The following is an 18,202-nucleotide window of genomic DNA, read 5'->3' on the forward strand; positions in this document are numbered from 1 at the left end:
GCATGATTTTGACACAGACAGAAAGAAAATGTAAAGCTGATGTCAGCTCTGCATGGGAACACCCATCTCCTTGGTCTCCGTGACAACCAGTTCACATGGCAACACAGAGCTAAAAATATCTGGACAGCTCTAAAAATAACTAATAAGGAAAGAGAGAGGGAGCTCTGCCTCCACACACCTATCTTTGTAGGCCTCAAGATGGCGGTACAGTGCTGAGGCAGGATCAAAGGTGTGTATGAGAGAAAGAAAGACAATAACAGTGTGTGTTTCTGAGCGAGACAGATTCATGGGGAGAAAGGGATAAACATACAGGGAGGGGAGTTATGATGACAGACTGGGAAGGTGGCAGGGCAGCAGGCTGGGAGAGGACTGAAAGCTCAAAACTACAGGATGATTGCCGACAAAGCTTCAGATTTTAGTTTAACTGTGATGGAGTCAAGCAGAGTTAAGAAGTTAAAGACACAGGATTTTTTCCCCCTTTTGCCACTCTTTACCACAACAAATGTGATATTCTTCATACAAATAACCAGCAGCAGTAAATGGTCACTATTAACTATCATGGAAAGAAATGATAATTCTAAAATGACCTCAAAGACTCAAAAGTAATAAGAAAAACCATCATCTCAAGGTGTGACAGACCCACAAGGAGCACGAGAATCCCCACCAGTCATTAGAGCCAACTAAGTCTATGGCATCAGTGGAAAAAACCATGTCTTTTAGCCTTTGACTTACTACTTCAAGATAGTCCAGGGAGGTTTTAAGAGGAAAGAAAAATAACAATGATTTGGAGAGGGGAAAAAGCACAACATAATATGTAGCAGGAACTAGAACAGGAAAGGAGTGAAACAATAATCAAGTAAACTGTTGAGGAGACTTTATCAAGCCAGACAGAAGATGACTGAGGGACTATGAAGAGAGTGATTAATAACAGAAAAAAGCTGACAGGGAAAGAGAACAAGGACAGAAAGGAAAGAAGAGGAAACAAAAGAAGATGATGACTGTAAAGTAAATACAAATAAATTGCAAACAAGTAAAGCTGGTGAAATGGTAAAGAGGGGGAGCAATGACAGGTTGCTGTGTAGAAAAATGAGAGAAAAAACAGAAAGGAGAGGAAGCAAGGACAATGATAGAGAAACTACTGGGTTAATACATATAAGACTGAGCCAATGAACAAGGAGAGAGAGAAAAAAACAGAAATATAGAAATGGTAAGGAAAGAAAAAGTAAGCAAAAGAAGATAAAAGAGAAAGAAAGCAATACGGAGCTGGAGAAGATGATGGAGAGAGCCAAGAAGAGGAGGGAAGACAGAGAGGGATGCAGGAGATGAGAATTTTGGTTTAATGAGCAGATTCTCATCATGCGGCTCATTGGGTGAGAAAGACCTGGGAAACTTTTAATTGTTCTGCCTGGGGCCAATGGGAGGACAGAAAGAAAGGGAGGGGGGAGGGAGGGCGGAAAAGTGGAAGAGAGGAAGGACGGGGAGGGGGAGGAAGGCAGAACGAGGAGAGGATGGAGGGCGCAGGAAGCAAAGAGAACATTGGACTTCTGTATGTTTTATGCGATGAAACTTTTCAGTACAAAAAATATTAGAAACACTATAATCCATCACTTTTCTCTCTTTGTTTTGTACACACAAACATAAAACTAATACACTAATATACTCCAATAGAGGGAGAGACAATTGATCTAAAAATGCTTCTTGCAAGTAATGCTAATAACTAATAAGGTTTTGTGCTTTACATTTTTGGTCACTATTTAATACAGAGGTTAATACTATTTTGCTGAGTCACCCAGAAAAATGTGTCTGAGTGGTACTGCTCTTGAACTGTTATGATATTTCTGAAAAAGCTCAAGCTGTTGGTATGGGTATTGACTCTTCTTCATCTGCTTTTTTCGGAATGGTGTTCCACAAGGGTCCGTTCTTGGCCCCTTGTTAATTTGGGTTTATATGCTGCCAACACAGTATTTATATTCCATAAGGACAAAACTGCATGTTCCAAGTCCAGAAAGGGGCCTCAGCCAGAAACTCCCAGTGCACCCTCATTACACATTTAGCTTCACTAGGTCTGTTTGGCATCTTTACGTAACACCTGATCCAACTCACCAGCAGGTATGATCAGCCTGCTCCTTTTTTCACCTGAATGTCTGAGACATGTGTCTGCAGAACAGATGATACGTTTACGCATGCTCCATCGATCTGGTAGCAAGCACACTTACACACTACATTACAGTATGTTCAAACATGGTGTTTGTTACAAATAGTCAGTGATTAGAACAGGAGTCCATTACAAACCACTACTGGGGTTCGGATCTAGGGAACCCCTTCAGGTTTCTCAGTTGTTACCTACTGTACTTGCATGTTGAAGTCCCCTACCAGAACCCGACTAAGAGACTCCAAGTAAAAATAGTTCTGTAAGAATGCTCTTTTTTAAGAAACGTCTTCAAGAACCTGCAATAAGTCCAGCTGGTCTAGACTCAACATTTTTGGATATACCATGACCTGGATGACTGAGAATCTTTACAGACCTATGGTCTTTATTGTTTACATACTTGGTTTACCTACTTTTATTTCTTGCATGTACACCTCAATTTAATGCTCTGTATTTGTATTTGGTGTTTTACTGAATGTATGCATCCTTTTATTTTGATTGTAAAAGACTTTTTAATCTAAAAGGGTGCTATGTTAATTTAGTTATTATTATTATTAGTTATTATTTACATTTGTTAACTCCACATAAACTCAAGGTGGCAATGTTGACCATTGTAGGGCTGTGTGGGATTTCAGATGCTGTCAAGACAGGGAGTGTTCTTTGTGCAGCCTGGTGATCGTGAGAGGACTGTGTTTGCACAGTTTTGTATGTTGTCAACGTGTCAGAAGGCATCAGAAAGACACTTTCCAGATTTTTGAAGTTCAGGACGTGGTTTGGAATTAGTCGTAATGTATATAAATATTTTGAAGGAGTCCAAAATAAAAATAGCATTGCTAACAAACATGTAGAAATTTGGCTTTTGCATGGCCTCTTCAGAGAAGCTTTATGTGAAAATGTTTCAGAACAAGAACCAATCAGTGATAGATGTCAAGTAAAGTAATCCTAATGACATTAAATCAGTGATTGCATCAACCCTAAAAAGCCTGATCGGCGCATCTGTACTGATTATATTGGGTAGATAATAGTTCAAACCAAAGGGCAGAATGCAGATGGATCAGTGCTTGCACTAGTATGGCTTTGCCTTAAGTGCCTTCTACTTGTGGCCACTGATAGTTGCTAAGTAGCTGTATGGTTCAACCAATCCTATCTCTCCATCCTTCACCTTCCCTCTTTCCTTTAATGTATCCCTCCTCCTTCACTGATGCTTGCCATCCTCCCTACTAACTTCCCACTAACCTCCACCACTCCCTCTTTATCTTCCTTATGACCTTCTTCTCTATCTCCTTCCTACTCCTTTTGCCTTCCTAAAAGGAAGACCTTCCCTTCATCCTCTCCCAGTATTGCAAGTATAATGTACTGTAGTGCATTGCACCCAGTTGTACCTCACAGAGCAGCAGGTCAGTGATGTGGAAAACCATGCAAAGGGGGAACTTTGCAGTGAAGAGGGTGAGGAACCACTGGGAGGCGTACATGTGTGCCTCCAGGTTCAGCTCCTGGAAGTGGGACCACAGGTCTGGAAGCTGTTCCTGTAGGAGCAGATAGAGGAGGAAGAGCAGGGGGGGGGGGGGGGGTAGAGGAGGAACTTTGAGATAAAACAGCACTTACAAGAACATAACAATGTGGCTCAGCTTGTCATTTCAATTTTACATTACTTCATTTTTACTCAAACTTTATTAAATCATCCAGTCCCACTGAGATGATAATCTCTTTCAAGAGAAACCCAAGAACAAAAAAAAGTTTTAAAGGACAAATAACACAATTCAGTACCATGTTCTAGCTGCCAAACAGTCAGAAACATTATTCATAAATAACACACATTATTAAACTTCCAGAAAAACGATAAAATTGAAAAGATACTATATTACACAAAACAACTACAATCACAAAGTTTGACATTTACAAATCTTTAACAGACTAGATATACTCATTTTATAGAGCAATCTGTTGTATATAATGCATAATATGTATAAGCAGCAAAATTCGGCATTGCCAAAGTTATATTATTATGTGTACTAAATCAGTTAATGAGGGCATTAAAATGTTCTTATTAATTTTCTTTAACTCATCACTCTCCTCATAAATTTTGTTTTTGTTATCTAGTTTATCTGCTCTTATATATATCTGTTTTGTTACAATTAGATTGAACACATAAGAAGGAAGAGACAGCTGGTGTCAGAGTGAAAATAGTGGATCTGTGTCCATGCATGTACAGTGAATAAAGGATTGAATTAGCCAGATAGTGATCCACTTTGACAACCAACACTTATCATGCCACATGACACCTGACTGGATCAGATAATGAGCTCCCACCAGTACGCTAATAATTAGCAGTCAATGCTAACATCCTTACATCGAGCACATTTGGTCGATGCTAACCGAGTAATCCTGAGAGACGACTGCTAGCAGGGCAGGAATGGATTTTAGGGCCAAATTAAACTCTGCATGGACTTCACACCAGCAATCATCAGCTTCAACAGACAGAAAGAACGCTGTTTCACCTACAGAGACTGCAAGTCTCACAAACACATACTTACTGTTGAATTAATTCTTATTATATTCTGTGACCAGAAACAATGAGTCAACAAGGCAGCAACAAACATGTCGTCCCCCACAAATGATGCAAGCGCTGGTAACATGCTCTATAAATTTGAATATGATCAAACTTTCCTTGCTTTTATGGAAAATGCAAATACTTTTATAAGGCTGCTAGTCGTATCAGTGGCACCCAGTATTGTTTCACTATATAAACCTTGCATCCAATCATTAATCAAATTAAAACAGCCCAAGGGACCTTTATTCTTAAACTATAAAATTGTGGAAAATCAAATATGTTGGAAACTGATGGTTCTGAAGACTAGTCTGTACAACAAGGACAGCAAGATATGTGACGTGAATTTCATGGCATTTAAAATTATGGCATAGAAAGAAATGACTGCTAAACATTTTTAATTTTGACCTGTAATTGTAGTGCTCCCCAAGGCTGAATTGTTTAAATTTTCGGCCAATAAGTGGTGAGAAAAATCATTTCGTAAACTATAGTACAACCAGAGGTGCCTGGGAAAACGTGCAAAGAATGAACAAAGAAAAGAAACACAGATCAACGAACAAACTGACTTGTAGTCGATGCCTTATTACATCCAACTGTCTGTCCATCCAGTCAGGGTCGTCCTCTCATCATCATGTTACTGTCCATAACATTGATTGTAATACATTCCTTTGCATTTTGAACATTATAAAATATTGTATCACTAACCTGCATCAGCCTCTCCAGCTGGTAGAACTTGCAGTGAAGATCTTCAAAGTTGTTCTTGTAGAGAGCTCTGAGGCCATACTCGTACATGATTTTCACCAACACACAGAAGGCCTGTTCTTCAGGCATCTGAAACAACATGAGTAACCATAAACTACAGTTACATGAAACACAGTAAAACTTTGAACAAGTGACTGGCCAAAATATGTATCTGTAGCCACAAAGAAAACCAGGATATTTTATTAGGAGCTCTGCAGGACATTTGTCGGATACACAGTCTTCAAGACAAGAAACAGATTAATTGCTTATCTCTATCTGCATTTCAGCTACTGTGAGGCACTGTGATGCTGCCAGACCAGGGTCAAATTCTATTTACAAAGTTTTTTTTAAACCCCACCCATCTGGTACTAAAAAAAGATTACATTATTTTACTGGCTCTAAATGAAAATAGAAGGACAGAGGAAGAAGGTGAATGTGTGAATGATATGAAAGGGTCAGACTTCAAGGTGTTTGCATGTGCAAGTGGGTACAAAATATGTTTACAAGTGTGAGCGGTTCACTGTCTGTGTGTTTTAGTGTGTGTGTGTTGCTTGGATGGATAGAGATAAGAGGAATGAGAGAAAGCTTGAAATGGAGTGTGTGTCTGTGTGGGTATATGGGTTTATTTCTCCTCTCTCACACACACAGACACACACACACACACACACGCAGACCGTGAGGTGATATTTAATCAGAGTGACAGTATGTGTTTGGGGCTGAATGGGCTCCTGCAGGTAAACCTGAACCCCTATTAATATTCCTGACATCTCCTCTATAACCTCTCCCTTCTTCCTCTTTCTTCGCTATATCCTGTCTGCCTCCTCCTCCTGCATAACCTCTCTTTCTTTTACTGCTGCTCTCCTCTATATTTCTCCTCATCATCATCTTTACAGCCTCCTCCTCCTCTCTTTTCCTTTAACTGTTCCTCTTTTCTTTTCTCCTCGTGTCACCTCTCTATACTTCTTCCACTAAAATCATCCATAGCTCTTCTCTCCTCTCCCTCTCACTCTCCTACTGTCTCTCCTCACCCCACCTTCTCCTGACCACTCCCTCCTCCCTCAGTCTCTCTCATCTTTAACCTCTGCTGCCCTTGTCATCTGGACTTCAACCAAACTTCCACCGCTCTTGGGACTCCCGCCTCCATGTGACTACTACTCGGTCTCTCCTCCATCTGTCTTCTAACACCTCCCTCAAATTAAATGTGTGCATTTGTTTTATTCAGACAAATTGCAATGCACTTTAATCATTCAAAAAGAAAATATGTTCTTTCATAAAAAGAACTGTGTGTCTGCCAATGACCTTGGAAATAAATGTGTGAGAGAGAATGGGTGTCCACCTCCTTCTCACTCCTCATTTCGTGCTATGACACTGTCTCATGTTTTCAGTTTTACTTTCTTTCACACACTCTCTCACTCCCTCTATTCATCCAAATTGAACTGCCACAGTTTTCATTCCAGCAGTCAGTGACTGTCTTTACAGAGACATTCTTTCTTTCTCTCTCTGCGGACCTCCATTTAGTTTGTTATATTGTCTTGGTTCTGCTTTATTACACATTTTACAAGTTAACAGACTTGGTTTCAGAAGATGGTAAATATTTCTGCACAATGCTGAAATATTTTTCATTAACGTGTTAACCTTGAAGATTTGATTGACTCCTGTCCTCAAACATTGTCTGTAGGAACATCAATGTAACATTCCAGCAACTCAGGAGTGCTTTTTATTTTAAAAACAGAGAAATATGAGGACTACAGAGCTCAAGTAAATGTACAGGAGGTGTTATATATATATATTTTTTCCAACAGTATGTATTGATTTTGTTGTTTAATTTGTTATGTTACAGGGTCTCATTTGTCTCTTATTTTTCTCAGTATCTGAAAAGTATTCATATATATATGTATATGTATGCATATAGTATTGTATATGTACTGTACTGAATATGTACAATATATGTACAGAAAACAGACAGAAGAACAACAAAAGTGTTAGCACTGTATGAGGGAGGTGATGACTCATCTCCAGTGGATGACAAGTTTACTTACATGTAGCAGGAGAACAGCAGCAAGGAATGACTGCCCCTGACAATAACCAATTTCCTCATCGTAGACAGAGTAGGCCTGAGAGAAAAACAGATGAAGACAGACAGAAAAAAAATAAATTCACTTAAATTCATCACCAAAATATTAGAAATCATTGATATTAGTCAAGGGTGTTTAAAAACCTTAGATTAGAAATTGCTGTGATTTCAATATTTTCACCTCACTTGAAAGTTATACAATGAGGTTTTGAATCAGTTGATGATATTTTACCCTTCTGGAGCCTATCAAACCCAGTAAGCACAATCAAAACATACCACTGTATACTAACTAATAATTTCAGGAGTGGCGACAGTAGAGACCTTTGATGTGAAGTTGAGGTGTGGTGCAGTTACTTTACAATGACCCAAAAAATGCTGTGAGGAAAAAGCTCAACAGGGTCTTCTTTCCCCGCTGATTCTGCCAAGCCCGTTCCCTTGGCTGTGGTTTCGCTAGATAGTAGGTAGGGACAGTGGGAATCTCGTTCATCCATTCATGCGCGTCACTAATTAGATGACGAGGCATTTGGCTACCTTAAGAGAGTCATAGTTACTCCCGCCGTTCTCACAAATGCTAGCAACCACATACTGGCTTCTCAGTGGGCATTTTGAACACCCTGACTATTTGCTGATTGTTTCAGACGAACTCTAATGACATATCCTGTTAACACTGGGACTCTTAGCAATTATACTACGGCTATGGATGAAACAATACTGTGTGAATATTCTTTAGACTGCTGGATGGATAATGTGATCCAAATAAGGCAAATAAACCTTATAGAGGCTGTATGGTGGTGGTACTAGGGGTGAGTAAAAACTATTATTAATATTAAGACGAACAATAATTTGTAACAAATGTCATGCCTAACTTTCTTAAAAATCCACTCCAGACATTTTTTAGGAGATACAATAAAACTCTCTTCTGAATAATAATGCGTATAATATGGTTTTTGACATGCTACAAAAGTCTGACCAGAACTGAACCGTAACTGTAGCTGTGACAAGTGTTTCTTGTGACCATGGAAAGGTAATATTTTCAGTAAGATCAGGAATTTCAGCTTCTTTTTAAGAGCCAGGAGTAAGTCTTCTGTACATCATTTGATCTTAAAAGCTTAGTGCCTTGTTCATCTTCCAGGCGGTACTAGTGTTATCACTTTAATGTAAATATTGTCAGAGCATCAGACAGAGATCTGACAGACATCGGAGGACATTTCCTAAGAGACAGGTTCTCTCCAGTGCTAGTGTTTTCTTTTTTTTTCCCCAGAGGAATTTCCCTGGAGACTGTTTCTCCCCATCTTTGGTTTTGTCTCTGTCAGTGTTAACCTCTCTCACTCTTCCTCTCTCTGTGAGGCATCTACTCACTAAATCCCGAGCTATGGCAAAGTCCCTGTATCTAATAACATGAGACTGAAATCCTACACCCACTTTCTGAGGACAACTGGAGAAGTTACTGAAGAGTATGTTATTGTTTGATCAATGAGAAATTATTAGCTATACAGTAGATCACCAAATACCAACTGAAAAATCTAGAAAACTATGCTTGATCTTTGCTTGTATGCCACACTTTTACCCTTTAAGTCTTTACAACAAGTTAGCGACTTTTAAAGGTGCAGTGTGTAGGATTTAGTGGCATCTAGTGGTCAAGTTACAGATCGCAACAAACTAAATACTCCATTTCTGCCAAGCCTGTTCTGCTAGATGCCACTAAATTCTACACACTGCACCTTTAAGAGTAGAACGATGAGCTAATGGTGCTTTATTTTATACAGGCTTTTAATTCAAATGTGCTAAAGGCATAAAGCAAAGGCAAAAGCCAGGTGAATGTACTCACTATCCTGGCACCAATAAATCATGGAAACTAGCTGCCATTCACAGACCCATCATTGCCTGGGATAGGAAGGCAGAATACACTGGTTCTGTTAAAGTCTGATTGATTTTGTACCGTACCGCAAAGAAACTCAGTCATGCCATAACACACCACTGCTCACCCCTGCAGTAGCAAGAGAAGAGGGGGCCTGTCCAACATAAGAAACCTACTGTAGCTGGTTCACTCATTAAAGCATGTAAGACCGATCTAGGAGAGTAACCTTCAGATGAGGGAGAGTCTCGGAACGGTTGGTGGTTGACACACCTCACCAATCATGTTAATGAGCAAGCAGACAGGCCTTCTCACAGTGTAAATAAGGATCCAAGGGGAGGCAAAAGTGTCCAAAGCCATTGAAATTACTCTTTTTTTAAAAGGAAAGTGGCAGAAAGTGAAGATGAAGAAAGGGAGACACTGAACCAACTTATCTGCTAACATCATTACAACGCATATTGTATGGGCTAGGAGAAAGATAACATCAACACTGAACAACAAATTAATGACTGCCCAAATGGGAGTTGAGCAAGGCACCAAACAGGGCAACCCAGAGTCCATTCCAAGATCACCTGACCTCTACCTATCAGCTGGTGGGCAAAACCAGGCCTCAGCCCGGCAGCTCAAAATGCTTAAGACGTCAGCAGCACCAGAACTGATCACAGACCCAAAGAACATAGTACAGATATCCATTTAAAATCTTCCCTAGTGTTGAGGTTGAGTTGTACACCTGGTGGGGTGTTACAGTGGAGTTAAAGTTAACTTGTTTGTTTCAATAAAAGTATTTACATATTATGTGTTATGTTCAGCTCTCATCCAGAACCACCGCTTGAAATGACTAAGCTGGTAAAGGTTCAATATCTTCCTCAGATATTTTGGCAGGATGCTCATTCTTTGATGGACTTATTAACAGTAACAGCAGTTAACTCTCTGAACATTAGGTTAGAGGACTCTTTCCCTCTTTTCATGCTTGAAAAATTAGTGTGGACATCCAGAGCTCCACTGCTGATCTGTTCAGCTAATTTGGGGTTTGATGTGGAGGTAATGGAGAAGTCTTGTGGAGCTGTCTGGAGTGTAATCTACAAGCTGACATGCTTGATGGAGTGTGGCATTCACACGTCCCCAACTCAGCTGGGAGAAGTGCATGCTGACAGATGGATGGGGGAGGTCCTGGTGGGAGAAATCTAAATTTGTTAGCCTGAGCACATAATAGGCTCAGAGGGGTGGATTATTAACAATCTATATGCCTAGTTTCTCATAACCAATAAGCACAGTTTTAATCCTTACATGTATATAACTTTGAAGAAAACTTTTCTGACAGTACAAAAGTGTTGATAATCATTGTACAGTATGTATTTTTCAGGTTCCTTAGTGCTGCCTAAGGTACACCATTACACCAACACAAAAACACCCTGTCAGGTATTAATGCTACAAAAGTGCAAGAATGTAGAGAGCTTTTGACTTTTGGTTCATTCTTTCAGGTCGCCCTGACAAAAACTTGCAGGTTAAAGGTTTATCCTGCAATGGCCACTGGATCCATCAATGACCATATGTGCTATCAAAGTCTAGAGCAAGACAATGAGTTAGGGCAGCAACTATTTTCATTATGAATTATCAGTTATTAATATTGATTATTTTTTTGATTGTTTTCTCTACAAAATGTCAGACAATATTGAAAAATGTTCATCACATTTTTACTGTCCTAAAATATGACATTAAACATCTTGTTTGTCTAATTAACAGTCCAAAACCCAAAGATATTCAGTTTACAATAATATAAAACTTGACTAAACTTGACTAAAAACAACTTAAACAATTAGTCAATTATCAAAATAGTTTCTGATTAATTTTCTGGCAATTGACTAATCAATTAATCAACTACTCATCAATCAACAGCTCTACAATGATGACCTGAATTCCTCACTCCGAAGTGTTTTAGTTTAATGCTGGAAACTAACTGAGAAGGAAATTGTGCCAGTGGTGAATAGCTTTTGATTTTGGGATTTTGAATGAAAATAATCTGTAAACGAAGTTCTGTAGCAGTGAAAACATTCAGATCTCATTTGAAGTATTGCAAAAGAGGTATTTCTAAGGTATTGCTTTTGTGATTGGTTTATTTATAAAAGTAAGGATATAAATATATACATTTGGAGTTCATATTCCTTCTGTAGAAGTACTAGATAAGATGGGGCATGTAGAGAAATAAAAGTTTTGACTGTTAAGAATTTGTATTCCAAGTGCTGTTTCCATGGCAATTTCATTTTTTGTGATGCATTTTTGCTTAGTGCGAACAGCTTTTCTTTCTTGGAGGTCAAAGGGCAGCATCAGCTTCAGAATAGAAAGCGGGGAAATTTCTATTCTAACAAACCCTGCTTGCAATGTGTTTTCATGTATATGGAAATCTGATCAGGATGGTGGTCACCAGGATATGAACTAGTATCTTGAATAATGTGTGCATGGAAACACTCAGTGATCACTGAGATACGCAACATTAGCTCGGTTGATGAGGCAGGTTAATGCGTTACCATGTTTGTTTTTTTTCCCCCACTCTGTTTAAGTTCCGTTTCCATGGAAATATTCAGGATATTCTCTTTATCCATCTATTGGAGACTCACAGGTTTTAAATCCTCCCACCAGCTGGGAGAATAATGCTCTCCTTTCCCTAAAAACCCACTGTCACCGTGCCCTTGAGTGAAGTACTTAACCCCTGACTGCTCCAGCGGGCCTTCTGAATGACCTCCAGTAGATGTCTGTGGTTGTACAGGTTAGCTGGAAGTGTGACTGAGTGGAACATTAAGAGAATGAAGCAGATTGTCAGACTGAAAAAGAGCACAGAACTCAGTTGACCTTCCCCAGAGAATAAAGGTTAGAAAACAAAAGACTCCAGGCTTATTACTGAGTAGGATATGAAGATGAATATACACTTTGTCCTGGATCCTCTGTGCCTGTAACCCACTCATGCCTCAAGATCCAACCAACCTTATCAGCAGCAAATCTACATGGATTTGCATACAAATGAAGGCTGGCTCGCCACTGACCTAGTTGGGTCCAGACTGGACACTAACCCTTCCTGACAGGTCCTCCCAGAGCGCTGACCGGCCATACTCTACTTCTGCAGCGCCAGAAAAATGCAAAGGAGCAAAAGTTCAAACTCCATCATTCTAAAATTACCTTTGATTTTAAAGAATAAACAAAACACTTCTGTGATATCCATAATTGTGTTTAAAGTATACCCTATATACACTCCTTTCATCTGATTTTGCGTCCTTCACACAGATTTCTGTTCACTACATAATTACTGAGGGTAAGCTTTTAAGTATGTTTACTTCTTACCACTGAATTTAATTAGATGTTATAGAAAGATGGTCTAATGATCGAAATATTCCTTGTTCTTTTTCTACTATCTACTTAGCTCTTTGTTGGTGTGCAGGGCCTTTTTTTCTTCACAGGACCATTTTAGGATGATTATTTTTCACCAGTAAGACCACTTCCTTCCCTCAACATAGTTCATAGCGTGACAGGTTATGTACAGGTGCACATAATTTGCATGGTCACAAATATTCACAGGGTGTGCAAATGTTCAGGAGGAATAAATTATCTTGATCTGTAGTTGGACTGATTTGGTTCAATTTCATAAATGCAAGTAAATGAATGAATGAATGAATAAAATTAATCCATATTACATCTGTTAAAGAATGTGTTTCATTTTCCATAAAAGCTGAAAATGTATTAAAATCATATTTCTTATTGCATTATATTTAGATAAGCCATTTATGTATATTTAGGAAGTTGTTTTATTTTATGTTGTTATAGTGGTTAGGGCGAATTTTCGTAATGAAGGCTATTTGAGTTGCTAATAGACTTACTACTTAGTTCATGCTCCATATAATTTTTTTCCTCTGTGCTTAAACATTTCTAGATCTGGTCATTTTTGATTATACATAGTTCACTGTGACCTCTGGCTGTCCCTCACTGAAGTCATGGTTGTTAAGTCAACAGAACGAGTGTGTGAAAAATCTCTTCTGTTACTGAATAAAACCAGTAATGCGTAGTGAACCATTTCAATGTTGAAAAGTAATTAAGAAAGTACTCTGAAGATGCAATTGTAGAGAAGTCTGTCAATCACTCCAAAGCTTGGTTAACTGTTAATAAATGAGAATATCCTTTTTTGAATATTAATATTTAACTTGAAGAAATCACACATGCTGTTGACTGCAGATTTGATCTTTTTTTCTGCATTGCAAAGATGTCTTCATGAGAAGCCATCTTGGTTGAATTCATAGCTGCAGTCAGGTTAGGAGTCGGACAGTGACAGAGATTAAGACTGGCTTTAATACATTACAGTAGTGTTGACCTTGGCTTTTGTCTGAATAAAATGTACCGTGTGTCTTCACAGATAATTACCTCAGGAAATGAGTCCACAGGGAACCTCTCCTTACAGCACATATTTCCCTTATTCATTTTTAATGAAAAGGGGGAACTGCTGCATGTTTTTGTGATGCAAGGCTTGTGGCTGACCCTTCAAAGGTCAATGTGAAGGATTGTTCAATACTGTGTTTGTATGCATGGCTTTAAGTTTTTAATATAACACTGTTACATTTCATATTATTCATTTTTAAGGGTGCTGTTTATTTTGTAAGGATGCATCAACAAAAGGGGTTTACGTGTGATTTTTCAGTGTCTTCTGTATATTGAACCACATATTTATCTTGTCTCGTTTTACTGAAAGTACAGAGGGCTTATTCCAACTCTCACTGTATTTACCAAAAGAACATTGTTCTTATAACAGGATTTCAACATTTAGATGATATACTAGTACTTGCAGGGCCCTATTTCACCTTGCCTCAAAATTTAAAATACAATACAATTACACTGTAGTTTCCATAATGCAGTTTACAGTCTCCAAACACAGGCTACATCTTGCAAATCATTCACTATCAATTAGTAGTCTCCAGGACATCTACTGAGAATCAGCCGAACAGCATGAGGCAAGACTAATCATAGAATTATGTTGAGTCTTTAAAATGATGACTATTCTCCTGCCTCTAAAACTGTCCAAACTGTGTTTATCAACTATTTAAACTAGGCCTTAGAGATCTACAGTAAAAGCATGAAGCACTGTGAAACTAAATGGTCTGTTTCTTGACTCCAATCTGATATTCAAGAGCCATTTTCGGTGGGTAATTTGACAGAAATTTAACGCCTACACAACAACCATCATGTTTTTCCACTTTGAAAATTGGAAGAAAAGATCAATGACTGTCCACTGAGTGGTGCGCATGCCTGGTATGTCTTGTGTAGGAAGAGTTCATGTAGATGTTTCAGTAAAGGCATATATTGGACAGCCAACTTGAAATGCCCAGCAAATGCCTATTGAGACTTGCCAGACCACAAAGAGCGAGAAAAAAAAAAAAACACCTAATGGTTGGCTACAGAGGGATAGACTCAAGTTTTGCAGGGTTTAGCACAAGTTTGGATTAGCTGCTCATCTCATAGCACTTCCCAGCAGGAAAGTTTTCAAAAAAGTTTGTAACGCAGCATGACAGAGTGTATATTTAGATTTGCCTTCTGTTCCCTGATGCCATACAAAAAATTTAGGTAACATACATTCATATATAATCCCTTGATATTACTGATAGCCAACTCTATTTCTAGAGAAATGCCCCTCCACAACCTCAATTTGATATCTCAGACTCACCTTGCAAATCTTGTACAGTGAATCCTGTCCATCTCCGTTAGAGTCCTTGAAGTAGTCATGTGCAGGAAAGGTGCGGTGGATGTCCCGGGTGATGACACCTTCCTGGGCTGAATCCTGCAACACACATGCATTAAATGCTTTAGACGTGTGACAAAAATCAAATCCAAATACTTAAACATGCGTTGATGTCCTTTCCATGAGTGAAGGCGGTGCAAGTTAAATGCTTTGTCTTATGCACAAAGAACAGCAAAGAATTTTTCAATTCAGCACACAGGACGTTTTCACTTATCACACTCTTAAAATTGTTTACTGCGTTACTTTGTATGAAAAAGGGCAATGTCTCAAGCTCAACAGAGAAGTGACTCAGTTCATAACTATGATATAAACCAGCAAATCTTTGCTATGTTGCTGTGTTTGTTTGTGTATATGTATTAGTGTTTGCCCCATTCCTCCTGCAACAGCGCTCCCCAGGCCTCAGTCACTTAGTCTGTGTAATGTCTAATCCACAGCCACTGCAGTGTACACACACACACACACACACACACACCAAACACGCCTGCTTGTTTTCCTGTGTGCTTCTCACTCACAAACACACATACATACACAGACACTGTTATTTCCCTCTCACTTTCTTTTTTTACACACATACACAGTCAGTCATATGCACGCCATCACACACACACACACACACACACACACACGCACAGTGCAAACACTACCGGAGAGAAGACTGGCAGCACAGCATTTTCCATCAACTCACTGTAAGCTGCAGATAAACCAGCCCTGAGCCTGACTGGCCTTGATGTGTGTTTGTGTGTATCACAGACAGAATGGGAGAGTGTGTATGAGAGAGAAATTTCATCTTTCTTGCTTCTTTCCTCTCCTTGTTTCCTGAATGTCGAGAAAGAAGGGGGGAACTTAAGCGAGAAGCGTCTCATATAGAGGAAAGGGAGTCTTTCTGCACATTTGTGGATAACATTTCAAATGTATCATGCTCGTATGATCAACTTGTCTTAATCCTTTATCATCTTTCCAACCTAAATCAACTGTCTTGTCCCTTTCTCTCTGTTTTTGGTCTACCAGGAGGAGCCTTTGTCAGGCTGTACCCTATTGTCTGCATATATTTGTGCAGGGAGATTCCACCATAAAAAGATAAAAATTGAGATTGCTTGTACAACAACGTAGGTTAGTGATTTTTTTTTGCGATCGCTTACAGACTAACATAATTTGATCAGTACAGTGGCCACAAGAAACTATCTCCTGATGCTGAAGTAGTGACAGGGACTTGCCACCCCCTGCAGCCAGCCCTCGTGCTAGGTGTTACTCCAACACTTGTCGTTCCTCCTTCGCTCCAGTTATTCCCATGTCCCTCACTAGGGGGGCACAGCTTATGTGGCGACAAAGCCAACTTCTACCGGGAAGATGATGGTGGCAAGATTTGAATACTTCAGCCTCTTCCTCTCCGAAGCAGATTTTTAAAAAATCAAAAAGATCCAAAAGATATAATTACCTTTCTGATGTCAATGACCCACAATTGTTGTATTAGCTTTTGATTTAACACTGTAAAGGTTTTTAGCTTGTTGTTTTTTGGTTGTTTTGTACACAATTTAATTTATATTATTCTATTTTTCTTTAGTTTTGGGGGTTGTTTATTAATTTTTGGGAAATTTTAAGCATTTATTACATAGCAGCCAGTAGAGAAATGATACAAAGGGGAAGAGAAGAGAGGAATGACATGCAACAAAGGTGTTTGACCGGACGCAAATCAGGGACAATGTGTTTCATGGCCGGCACCTTAAAATAACCCTTCAGCCACCAGTGGCACCACATGCTAATGTTTTTGTTACATAACACCTGCTACATACCTTATTTATAACTTATGTTAAATGGTAATTTTATGTAACCTTTTATCTAACCTTTCTGGTTTGCTGTTTTTTCTCTTAGATTATTTTTGTTGATCAATTCTTTTTTCTGTTTGTAAATTGAACTTGGGAAAGAAATATATATCAGAAAAGAAATCCAGCCTCAACCAAAGGCTTATGACAGAAGGCTGATAATTATTAAGAATCAGTCACATTCTTTAAATTAAAAAAAAAAAAAAGACAGCTCCCGATGTTTGTGAAATAATCACAAACACACAATTATATTTCATTTATCGCTACTGTATTTTGATATTTCAGTCTACAATTAGCTAAATATAATCCCTTGTTTACTATATGTTGCCAATATCTTACAATTTACTTATTCTGTATGACTCCAAATACGTATGGTTTAAGTGCTTTACATACATATCCACAACACACACACACACACACCAAAGGGTTTGATAGAAGCTGCTGGCACAACTGTGTGTAATGCTTTAATGAGATTTGTAGTGTGGAGGTGGTGTGTCGTTCTGTGTATTATGTGTTGGAAATGGAACTAACAGTTTTACATTGCGTTCCCACTGCGGCACAAAAAGAAAAAAAAAACAGGCAGCTCTTCAGGAATGAAGGTAGTGTTGTGTGAGATTGTGGTTGTTTTTAACCTGACAGCAAAACAAATTCCCCAAATGGAACAAAAAAAAAAAAAGATAAATTATATTTGTATGTAGTATATTAACAACATATAAAATCCTCTTGGGAAACACAGCCCCTAACATTAACCTGACACCACACAGACCAGAGAGGGATGATGAGAATTATTCACCAACATATACAGTATAGTAATATCATTAATACCAACTAAGTTCAACAAATTCCAACTTTAATTCCAGTAAAATTAGAAAAGTTCCCGACACATCACCTCCCCTCTAAATACCATATTGGCCCACATATAACACCATGTTTTTTTGCTGGAAATTTTAAGTATGAAAAGTGATGGATCATATTATATTTAGGGACTAGTCATGTACATGACATGTTCACAACAGCAGATGATTAATGGAGCTAGTAACTGCTCTTGAATTAAAGTGTGAGCCTTTTAGTTAAGGTTAGTGTGTTGTTCGTAACCTTAATGTTGCTAAGCTAGCAGGTTTTTCCTTTTATATAGTCATTCAAAAACTATAGGACTTTTCTGCTGGCTCATGCTATATGCTCTCCCATGATAAATTAATTCAAAATGACAAGAAAACACCACCTTATGTCTTTACTGCAGAT

At 38.6% G+C, this 18,202-nt stretch overlaps 1 protein-coding gene across 3 annotated transcripts in view; it reads right to left on the reverse strand.

Annotated features, from left to right (window-relative positions):
• rabgap1l (RAB GTPase activating protein 1-like) overlaps positions 1 to 18,202 on the reverse strand; it is a 159,434-nt gene that overhangs the window by 62,228 nt on the left and 79,004 nt on the right. For all 3 annotated transcript variants that reach the window (XR_006096984.1, XR_006096985.1, XM_042416860.1), the window contains exons 14-17: positions 15,066 to 15,179; positions 7,478 to 7,552; positions 5,403 to 5,528; positions 3,532 to 3,675 (exon numbers count right to left, since the gene is read on the reverse strand). Coding sequence is in view for 1 of the 3 variants with exons in the window: in XM_042416860.1 (XP_042272794.1) it covers positions 3,532 to 3,675; positions 5,403 to 5,528; positions 7,478 to 7,552; positions 15,066 to 15,179 (459 nt within the window). In the remaining 2 variants the exon portion in view is untranslated. The remainder of the gene's footprint in view (positions 1 to 3,531; positions 3,676 to 5,402; positions 5,529 to 7,477; positions 7,553 to 15,065; positions 15,180 to 18,202) is intronic.

Source organism: Thunnus maccoyii, chromosome 7 (genome assembly GCF_910596095.1).
Source record: "Thunnus maccoyii chromosome 7, fThuMac1.1, whole genome shotgun sequence".
NCBI classification, from domain to species: Eukaryota; Metazoa; Chordata; class Actinopteri; order Scombriformes; family Scombridae; genus Thunnus; species Thunnus maccoyii.